This window comes from Pyrus communis, chromosome 5 (assembly GCF_963583255.1).
Source record: "Pyrus communis chromosome 5, drPyrComm1.1, whole genome shotgun sequence".
NCBI lineage: Eukaryota > Viridiplantae > Streptophyta > Magnoliopsida > Rosales > Rosaceae > Pyrus > Pyrus communis.
In genome coordinates, this window is record NC_084807.1 from 27517205 (window position 1) to 27528336 (window position 11132).

Sequence of the window (11132 nt, forward strand, 5' to 3'; positions counted from 1 at the left end):
TGCCCTAATCGTAGTCAAATATAAGTCCTATTCCTCCATTTCTTTTCTTCCTCTCACACTTTGTTTTTTGTCTTTTGTCTCTATAAGAAAAAATTAATATAAAATATTAATGTAATTTAATCGTAATCGTTCAAATAAGAGAAAAGAAAGGAGCATGAAAAAAATAAGAAAAAGAAGAGAATCTTCCTTCTACAGCCGGGCTGCTTGGTCATCTCTATCATGTCTCTCGTCATCCTTGTGTGGGTCCACGACCTAATATTCTCGTATATCCAACAAAAATATCCTGGACACGTGGGGGGTGGTGATGCACCATCGGGATTGATAAATGGTAGGGTAGTAACCATAGTTTGATAGGCATGTTCTTGTGAGGTTGCAAGAGCATCTCTAATGGAGATTTCAAATGTTAATTTAATAATTGGGATGATCAAATTTTCTCTTATTCCAGTTTTTGTTATGATAATATTTGTATCTCCTACTTTTAATAGGAAATCAAGAAAGATAAATTTTCATGATTTGCAATTGATGCATTAGTGGGACACACACAACAAAACAATTAGAAAAATAATTGACGGCTCATAAGTCAAAATTGGTAGCGAAAAGTTCTTATATCAATCCACGTAGTTTTGACTTATCCGTTAAAATTTCTTCGTGCCTAAATAATTGTGTGACATGTCATCTAAGATTTGACATTTTATTTGAAAATGCTCTTGGTGGAGTAGGAGGGTAATTTTGGGATGTTGTGGTCATTATCTTTTATTCTTGGGCTGAAGTGTGAACAATAGCCTATACGAATAACAGAGTAACAAAGTATCATGTCAGAAAGGGCCCAATGGTTTTGTAAAGAAAATAATGGGCACAATAGGATTTTGACCCAATATGAAAAGTTAATCTCAATCGGTCAAGTGAAAAAAAACAAGAGTAAATTCAATATACACTCGCACAATTTCGTTTTTGAAATCGATATTATCTACAATTAAAGAGAATAGGTTTTAGCAAAAATCGAACGTAACATCTCTCATTTACAAATGAAGATGAATATCACTACTGTAGTACTATTTTTTTTTTAAGAAAAAACAAATACTGTAGTACTAATTAAACCACCTAAATATGTTCGAAGTAATTAAGTCCTGGATTTCAGTTAGATTAATTAAACGTTATTACTTGGAGAAACATATTGAGCTTCCAACTTGCAATTTGAACATTCACGACACCACTAGGAAATAGTAAAGTTGGATAATTGAGAGCAAGCAAAAAGTTCTGCGTATGAAGACAATCTTGAAAAAGAGTAACACCAAAGTCTATCGTTTTTTTTCAGTAGGTGTGCCCGAGCCAAAGTGGAATCTGATTGAACATTTCGTCTTTATGGGAACGTGGGAGGAGAAGCATGAATTTGAAAATGGGGTCCGGTAGCCCCAAATTATTGAGAGTGATGTTACATAACCAATTGTTCATCTATAAGCTCTATGGTAAAGTAATTGTTAAGACTACGAGACAAATGTAAGTTAGGTTAATTAGTCAGAATAAAAGTTCAAATTTGTAAGTGTCCCAACTATGAGAATAGCATTTTAAGTTGTTTATGCGCAAAAAAAAAAAAAAAAAAAAAAAAAAAAAAAAAAAACACTCATAAGCTTAAATATATATACTTAAAAAAAGTAGAACAATATCGTAGGTTTTCTTGTACAATGTTAATTGTTCTTTTATAAGTAATGAAGTCTAGGGCTCCAAACCCCGTGTTTCTTATCTTGCCTTAACTTGTTACTTGAGGCTTAACTTTTGCTCCCGCGATCAAGGTAATGTCTTCTCATTACACTCAAGTTCGGTAGTTCAATCAATTATAGTAATTTAGAATGCACTTAATAGAAAGAACAAATGCAAAACACTTTTAGTGAGTAAATATTTTGACCTATCCAACGATTCAAATTAACAATTTATGACAAAGAGAATCGTAAGAAAAAAAAATACCTACCACTTAAATGGTAAAGAAAGATACGTTAGAGCACCTTCAAGAGATGCTCTAAAACAAACAAAACTCTATTTTAAAGAGCCAAACTCAAAAACTTCATCTCTACGAAATGTTGTAAAAGATTCTCTATAACAATAAAATGAAAAACCGATCTTTAAATTTACAGAGCAACTATTCATCAACTAAATATTGAAAAAGTAATAAAACTCAAAAGTTGACCGTTAAGTAAGAAGAAAAGAAAGAGAGAGACTGATGTTTTAAAAAAATTTGCGGATTGAGTTTGAATTGTTAATAATAAACCATTTAAAATTTGTTAAAATAGACTGTTGTTCGAAGTAAAAAAAGTAAACATAATAATTTTTTGATGCCATTTACTAACTAGTTTAACAGAAAGTTCAAAAATTCTCTTGAAAATGCTCTTACATGCATGACCCACATAAATTCAGACCCAAACCGAAACCATATCTGTTGGATGTAACTTCTCACCCACATGCATGACACACCCAAATTCAGACCCAAACCCAACCCATGTCCAAGCCCACTTGAACCTCACATTTTCAACCTTTATAAAAAGGGTAAAGCCACAAAATCACAAAATCTCTCTCTCTCTCTCTCTCTCTCCCCTTTTTGTTTGTGTTCTTCCATTCCTCCTCTCTCAGCAATATGGCTCAGGTGCTTTTCTGACTTTAACTTGCTTTTTCTTATTCAATTTAACTTCACCTATCATGCTTACAAACCCTTCAAGCATATGCATATACACAAGCACCTCAGAACATAGATCATAACCCTTCTTTTTGTTTTCTGTAATTTTTGTGTGAATTTTGTAGCAGAAGGCGGTCCTGAAGGTCCTGACCATGACTGATGACAAAACAAAGCAGAAAGCCATTGAAGCTGTCGCTGATATTTTTGGTATTTCTTTTCATTTATCTTTACTCAGTTTTGTTTACATCTTCAATAGTTCAATAATATAAAATGAAATTCTCAAAATTATACGGTTCTGTTTGGATATTCTTCTTTAAAGCACTTATATTCACAAACGCTTTCATTGAAAACAAGGGTTTTTTTTTTAATTTAAAAAAATAACTAAAACTACTTTTAACTTTTTTCTGCCAAACATTACCGAAGCGCTTTTGTTATTAAACCTAATTAAAGCTTCTTTATTTCTCTCTTATTTATTTTGTTTTTGGGTTATTTCGTGAACAGGGATTGATTCAATCGCGGCAGATCTAAAGGACCAGAAGCTGACAGTTGTAGGAATGATGGATCCAGTGGCTGTAGTGAAGAAGTTGAAGAAGGTCGGGAAAGTAGACATAATATCTATCGGACCAGCCAAGGAAGAGAAGAAAGAAGAAAAGAAAGAGGAAAAGAAAGAGGAGAAGAAAGAGGAAAAGAAGGAGGAGAAAAAAGAAGAAAAGAAGGAGGACAAAAAGTAAATAAAGAGTTACCAAATTTTATCTCTCATGGTAATATTTTCTCCTTCTAGTAAATTAGCAGTTATGTACGATGGTTTGTCTATCTATCTATATAGGGAGATGGTGAAAATGGTGAAACATTAATAATCCCAAAATTGCCATTTCTCATTAAATTTTTAAATAAAATAAGAATTCATAAAAAATCCATTCCCGTAACTAACTTTATCTTTTGAAAAAATATATTATTATTTTGTTTTTCTGTTTTTTTTTTAAAATAAAAAAAATAAAAAAAACCAATTTTCACAGACCGTGTGTGGCAATAGGCTAGTTTAATTTAGGGGTTGTAAATAAAAAGGGCAAACGCATGTAATTGGATATTATCAAGCAAACAATGTAGCATTGAAGCAAATGGCTTTGGTGGAGGGATAATTTTTTGGAGCGATATTCTACTTCAATTTAATATTTGTACGGTGAGAGTAGTTTCTGATTTGAACTCAAGTGACCAAAAAAGAAAATGTGGTCTAACAATGTGGTTATGTCCACGTCTGACAATGAAGGAGTTGATACGATTTTCAAATTTGTCGCGTTTGAAATTAAGAAAAAGGTGCAAAGAATATGATGGCTGGCGTCATATTTTGTGGCGGCTACCAAGCCATGAGTACACGCCCCGTGCACTCACTTGGAAAGGAATTACATGAATTTGACTTAATTATTGTTTTTGGTGCATGAATGTGATTTGATTATTGCACAAAACTGAGTTTTGCACGTATTTTATTTGCTATATTAATTATTGAGATGGGTTTGGCGGAATTAAGCATTGAATTATATAATTTACATCATTGTTGAGCTGGAAATGAAGTCATGCGCCATGCCTATTTTGTTTGACGATTTTTGTACCGGTTGAATGAAACAAGTCTCATACAATCATGAGTACATCACGTATTTTAAAAATTTTTAATTTTTAAGTTATTAACCTTTTAACACACATAACCCATCATTTATATAAGGACACGTAGTGTATCACATCGTGTGACGGTCACACTGAAAAATCTTTCGGTGGAATTAAGCATTGAATTATATAATTTACATCATTGTTGAGCTGGAAATGAAGTCATGCGCCATGCCTATTTTGTTTGTCGATTTTTGTACCGCTTGCATGAAACGAGTCTCATACAGTAATGAGTACGCTATTTTTATAGTTGTAGCAAATACGCGAGACCTGTTTCATACGACCAGTGCCAAAAGGTTTTGCGTTTGATTAATTAAGGTAATACATTTGGATATTTGGTTTTGTTAAAGAGGGCAGGTGAAAAGTGTATAATCCTGTTATTGAGAGCAGTATAGTGCGAAAATTCAACAACTCTTTAGGGTTGTATTCGTTTGTCATTGTTGTTGCGGTGTGATGCGTAACATGCGATAACTACAAACAGCAGGTGGCCAGCCATGTCCAATGCCATAGATTCTTGCTTTTGGAAATAAAATACTTACCCGTATGCTGGAATAGGAAACGTACAAAATTATATGTAATAAAATAGGCCCAAAAGAGTGGTGGTGATCATCTTAGTTAAATTGTATAAAATATGAGTGACTACTGCAGAAAATAGAATATGGTTTCAGTTAAATGCAGAGTATATAAAATATATAGAATACGCGTGGGAAATGGAAAGGAAAACAACGATTTGATCTGTGAAACTGTCCGCCCATTGCTTCATGTAACTATTAATGAAATATATATGCAGGTACGCGTGTGTCCGAGAAAGATTACAAAAATGACATGAAAAGAGAGACCAGGAAGCCCAAAAGAGAGGTGGCGAGTGGGTGCAAAGGGACAGGGAGTGTGTTTCGAATACTAAGTCTTAGTGAAACCTGCAGTGCTCTGTCTATGTTCTAATGCGAGCGTTGCCACTTCTCGTAACCAGTATAATCACAGCATAAGTGCAACACACAACAAAGCAAAACACTTAAAAACAGCTGTTTATATATAGGATCATTTCGCACTAGATAAATTAGATAAAAATATGAGGTCTTCTCCTTCACCTTCAGAGACAACTGATACAAGGTGTGGGTACATGGTGTAACTGAGATACCCTAGAGCTACATATTGTTGCTTCATGAGCTTCAACAAGCTTTCCGGCATTTTGTAAATAACTTACTAGGTGCTGTACACAGTGAAATTTGGATTACAGCCTCTGAATTCCACAACTTTCCTAGCCATGCCTGCCTCACCAGAAGTGCTGGGGAAATTATTACTTGGACCTAATTAAGGAATAAGGGTTCTGTAATCTCTGTGAATTTACCTTACCCCCGCACCCTCACCCCACCCCACCCACCCACAACCCCCCCCCGGCGGGGGTCTTATCAGATCGGGCGACTTTGTGATGGAATTTTTGTATATGATTTTCTGCAGATTGTTGAGGACATCAGATTTTAGACGATTCATGACCGTTTGCATGTCATGGCGTTGTATGATAATGACAGAAAATGTAAACGTGCTAAGTTTACAACTCCATTGCTCTTAGTTTCGGACAATGAAAAGGATACACGGAATACAATTCATGCAATTAAGTTCAAAAAAGCAATTTTTGGATCTTCAAGAGGATGGTTAATAACAACGGATGAAAATTCTGCAGGAACCCTAATAAATTTATTAATTGGGGTTCAAGGTAAAAGAGAAGGTCCTTCACTGAAGCCTAAAACTGGTGGTTGGGCTTAACATCGTGACTGCTTTGTGGTCAGGGCTACGATTTCAGCAGACCCAATCTTAAACTCCAATGACAGCATTGTGATGGTTATGTTAGTATATAAGTTGTTGAGCTGATTAGAAAATGTTACAAGTTTGTTATGTGTGTTGTCTCAGCTCATAGGCTGAGCTATTGTGTAAAGCTGTGATGTGTTGATTAAGTCTCATAGGGCTTATCATTTGACAAGTGTCTTGATCTTAAGATAGGTTGTAATGGTTGGTTGAGATTGAATTGAGGATATGTCTCTCTCTCTCTCTCTCTTACCAGTTAAGTGACTCTTCGAGCTACACTGCTCTGTAAGAAATACAAAGATAGTTGTTTCAGAATGTGCTCTGAGTGTTTTTCCTCTCTCTCATTTCATCTTCTCAACTTTACAAAATATTGCTCTGGAACTCTGTTAGATTGTTTTGTGTAGTTGCGTTTCTGATTTCTAACATGGCCTCAGAGCCGAGTTCGATCTAAAACTTCTGGGCGTTGTTTCTACGAGTGGGTGAGCTCGGAATCACAGCAAAAGCTTATTGCAGTGATTTGAGTGTCTAGTATGGCTGGATCTGGAGGAGGAGAGCTTCGGGCTCCAATTTTTAATGGCGAGAATTTTGATTTCTGGCAAATCAAAATGAAGACCATTTTTCGATCGTATGAGCTGTGGAATATGGTCGAGAGTGGGTACAGAGCTCCGGCGAAGGACGAGGAACTCACAGAGGCGGAGAGGAAGCTGCTGCGTGAGAATGTCGTTAAGGATGCTAGAGCACTCGGTATTATTCAAGGTGCGGTTTCAGATCAAATTTTCCCGAGGATTGCAACTCAGGAAAGTGCGAAGGCTGCGTAGGACATTCTGAAACAAGAGTTTGTTGGTGATAAACAAGTAAGATCTGTGAAACTTCAAGGTCTTAGGCGAGATTTTGAATACACTCGCATGAATGATAGTGAATCTCTTTCTGTGTATATTGCTAAATTGTTTGATCTGATTAATCAAATGAAGAGCTATGGTGAGGATCTGAGTAATCAAAGAGTTGTTCAGAAATTATTAATCAGTTTACCTAAGTCCTATGATAGTATAGCAGCTGTGATAGAGAATACTAAGGATTTAGACACCATAGATGCACAAGATGTTGTAGCTATCTTGAAGGGGTATGAACAAAGGTTGGATAGGCATGGAGAGAGTAGTATGGAGAAAGCATTCACTAGTTTGAAACTTGTCCAGAAGTCTAATAGATTATGTGGTCAGCCAAACAGTAACAAATATCACAAGAATTTTAAGCCAAAAGAGAAACAATGGAGTAACAAGGGTGATTGGAGTAATAAGGGTGGATTCACTGTGAAGAATGAGGCAAACAACACTGGGGATAAGTGTAAATTTTGTGATAAACTTCACTATGGAGAGTGTTGGCTTAAAAACAAAGTTAAGTGTCACAAGTGCAACAAAATTGGGCATATTGCAAGGTATTGTAATATGAACAAGGCTGTGCAGCATGTGAACTTTGCTAATCAGGTTGAAGAAACTGGAAATTTGTTTTATGCAAATCATTCTGGAGAAGTGAGGAAGATAAGTGATGAATGGTATATAGATAGTGGATGTAGTAATCATATGACATCCAGAGAAGACTTACTTGTTGATATTGATAGGAAAGTGAAAGCCAAAGTCCAAGTTGGCACTGGAGTTTTGGTTGAAGTTGAAGGGAAGGGTACACTGATCATTGAAACTGTAAAGGGTCGAAGATATATAAAAGAAATTATGTTAGTACCTGGTCTTGCAGAAAATCCGTTAAGTGTGGGACAAATGACTGAGCACGGTTACTTTCTTTTATTTGGAGATTACAAAGTGGATGTGTTTGATGATAGATCCTTACAAAATCTGGTGGTCAGTGTGAAGCAGAAAGGAAACAGATGTTTTCCTTTATTTCTCAACACAAACAAGGAGCTTGCATTGAGGACAAATGTGCAGGAGTGTGTTAGAATTTGGCACAAGAGGTTTGGTCACTTAAATTTCAGAAGTCTCAAATTGTTACAGAGTCAAGAGATGGTTTTGGGGCTGCCTGAAATCCAAGACAGTGAAACTGTGTGTCAAAGTTGTGCACTGGGGAAAAATCACAGGGAACCATTTCCCAAAGAATCAATGTGGAGAGCAAAGGAACCACTTGAGCTAATACACTCAGATGTGTGTGGTCCCATGCAAACATCAAGTTTGAGTGGCAATCGATACTTCATTACATTTATAGAGGACTATTCAAGAATGTGCTGGGTATACTTCTTGAGAAACAAATCTGAGGCTTTCTATGTGTTTAAGAAATTTAAAGCCATGGTTGAGCTTCAAAGTGGATATCATGTTAAGAAGCTAAGAACAGATAGAGGAGGAGAGTTCAACTCAAACGAGTTTGGAAAATTCTGTGAAGACTTGGGGATAGAAAGACAGCTCACAATTGCATACTCTCCACAGCAAAATGGAGTAGCAGAAAGGAAAAACAGGACAATTGTGGAGATGGCAAAATGCATGATCTTTGAGAAAGAACTTCCATACAGTCTCTGGTGTGAAGCAGTAAACATATCTGTTTATCTGCTAAACAGGAGTCCTACAAAAGCAGTGAAGAACACTACACCTTTTGAGAAGTTTAGTGGAAGAAAACCTGGGGTTAAACACTTGAAAGTGTTTGGTTCAGTTTGTTATTCACTTATTCCAGGGAATCTAAGACACAAATTAGAAGAAACAAGTGTCATGGGTGTTTTTATTGGATATGGCACTTGTGAAAAGGGGTATAGGATACTGAATCCTTTAACTTAAAAGGTTCTGTTATCTCGAGATGTAATTTTTGATGAGAATGGTAGATGAGACTGGGAGAAAAACAAAGTCAAGGAAGTTTGTATTCCTTTATCTGCAGCTGAATCTTCAGAGTTTCATAGAATTGATGAGTTGACTGATGTTCATGCACAAGAAGAATCTGATGGGTCTCAAATTCAAGCTGGAAGTCATTCAGGTACTGCTATTTGTGAGTCAAGTAGTTCACTGGTCTCACCTCAGTATGATAATACTCCACTGAAGTATAGGAACTTGAGTGAGATCTATGAGAGGTGTCACTTATGTATTGTTGAACCTGAATCATTTGATGAAGCTGCACAGGATGCAGCTTGGAAAAAGGCAATGCAGGATGAAATGAATATGATTGAGAAAAATCAGACATGGGAGTTGGTGAGAAGACCTTCAAATAAGCCTGTGATTAGGGTAAAATGGGTGTATAAAACAAAGCTGAATTTGGATGGAACAGTGCAGAAGAACAAGGCTAGACTTGTTGCAAAAGGCTATGCACAAAAGCCTGAGATTGATTTTAATGAGACTTTTGCACCTGTTGCAAGGTTAGACACTGTTAGAACTTTGATTGCACTGGCAGCAAAGAATAAATGGAAGTTATTTCAACTAGATGTGAAGTCAGCTTTTCTGAATGGAGTATTAGAAGAGGAAGTATATGTTGAACAACCATATGGGTTTGTGGTGCAAGGAGAGGAAGAAAAGGTTTACAGATTACATAAAGCCTTGTATGGTCTAAAACAGGCACCTAGGGCCTGGTATGGTGAAATAGATTCATATCTAATGCTCTGTGGATTTAAGAAAAGCATCAGTGAGGCAACTCTGTACACCAAGTACAAGGGAGACACATATTTGATCATAGTATCCATCTATGTCGATGACATTATATACACTGGAAATTGTCAAGAGTTAATGGATGGTTTTAAAGCTGAGATGATGCATAAGTATGAGATGACAGATCTTGGTCTGTTACATCACTTTCTTGGAATGGGAGTGATCCAAACTGAGGAGTGTATCTTTATTCATCAGAGAAATTATGCCTTATCTCTTCTGAAGAAATTCGGATTACAGAATTGCAAATCAGTACATACTCCTTTGGTTCCAAGTGATAAACTGAGAAAAGAAGATGGAAGTGGAAATGCAGATGAAGCTCAGTATAGACAGATTGTAGGTAGTCTGTTGTATCTCACAGCAACTAGACCTGATATAATGTATGTTGCCTGTCTCTTAGCTCGGTTTATGCATTGCCCCACTAACAAGCACTATGGAACAGCAAAGAGAGTATTGAGATATGTTCAAGGAACTCTCGATTTCGGGTTGGAATACAAGAAAGGTGAAGGAACACTCTTAATGGGATACTGTGACAGTGACTGGAGTGGCTCAGATGATGATATGAAAAGCACGTCCGGGTATGCTTTTACATTTGGAAATGGGATTTTCTCTTGGTCTTCAGTCAAGCAACAATGTGTTGCATTATCAACAGCTGAAGCAGAGTATATCAGTGCTTCTGAAGCAACAGCACAGGCTACTTGGTTGAGATTTGTTCTAGAGGATTTTGGTGAGATGCAAATAGTTGCAACACCAATGAATTGTGACAATACATCAACCATTGCCATCACCAAGAATCCCATCTTTCATCAGAAAACCAAACATATAAACAGAAGATATCACTTCATAAAGGAAGCACTGCAGCAAGGAGTAATTGATTTGATTCACTGTCCTACTAAGGAGCAAATAGCAGATATCTTTACAAAAGCATTGGCAAGGGAGCAGTTCACTTATTTGAGAAATCTTCTTGGGGTGAAATCAGTTCACAACTTAAAGGGGAGTGTTAGTATATAAGTTGTTGAGCTAATTAGAAAATGTTACAAGTTTGTTATGTGTGTTGTCTCAGCTCATAGGCTGAGCTATTGTGTAAATCTGTGATGTGTTGATTAAGTCTCATAGGGCTTATCATTTGACAAGTGTCTTGATCTTAAGATAGGTTGTAATGGTTGGTTGAGATTGAATTGAGGATATGTCTCTCTCTCTCTCTCTTACCAGTTAAGTGACTCTTCGAGCTACACTGCTCTGTAAGAAATACAAAGATAGTTGTTTCAGAATGTGCTCTGAGTGTTTTTCCTCTCTCTCATTTCATCTTCTCAACTTTACAAAATATTGCTCTGGAACTCTGTTAGATTGTTTTGTGTAGTTGCGTTTCTGATTTCTAACAGGTT

General features: G+C 36.3%; 1 protein-coding gene across 2 annotated transcripts; it reads left to right on the plus strand.

Annotated features, from left to right (window-relative positions):
• Nucleotides 1–2549: 2549 nt before the first annotated feature.
• On the plus strand, nucleotides 2550–3578 carry LOC137734600 (heavy metal-associated isoprenylated plant protein 39-like). Of its 2 annotated transcripts, none has more exons than XM_068473839.1 (3): nucleotides 2550–2635; nucleotides 2794–2872; nucleotides 3167–3578. In XM_068473839.1, exons 1-3 carry the CDS (start codon nucleotides 2627–2629, stop codon nucleotides 3394–3396), a joined length of 318 nt encoding a protein of 105 aa, XP_068329940.1. In that variant the 5' UTR covers nucleotides 2550–2626; the 3' UTR covers nucleotides 3397–3578. The 2 variants fall into 2 exon arrangements, with proteins under 2 accessions (XP_068329940.1, XP_068329939.1); XM_068473838.1 differs by having other exon boundaries at nucleotides 2567–2635; nucleotides 2791–2872.
• The last annotated feature ends 7554 nt before the right edge of the window (nucleotides 3579–11132 follow it).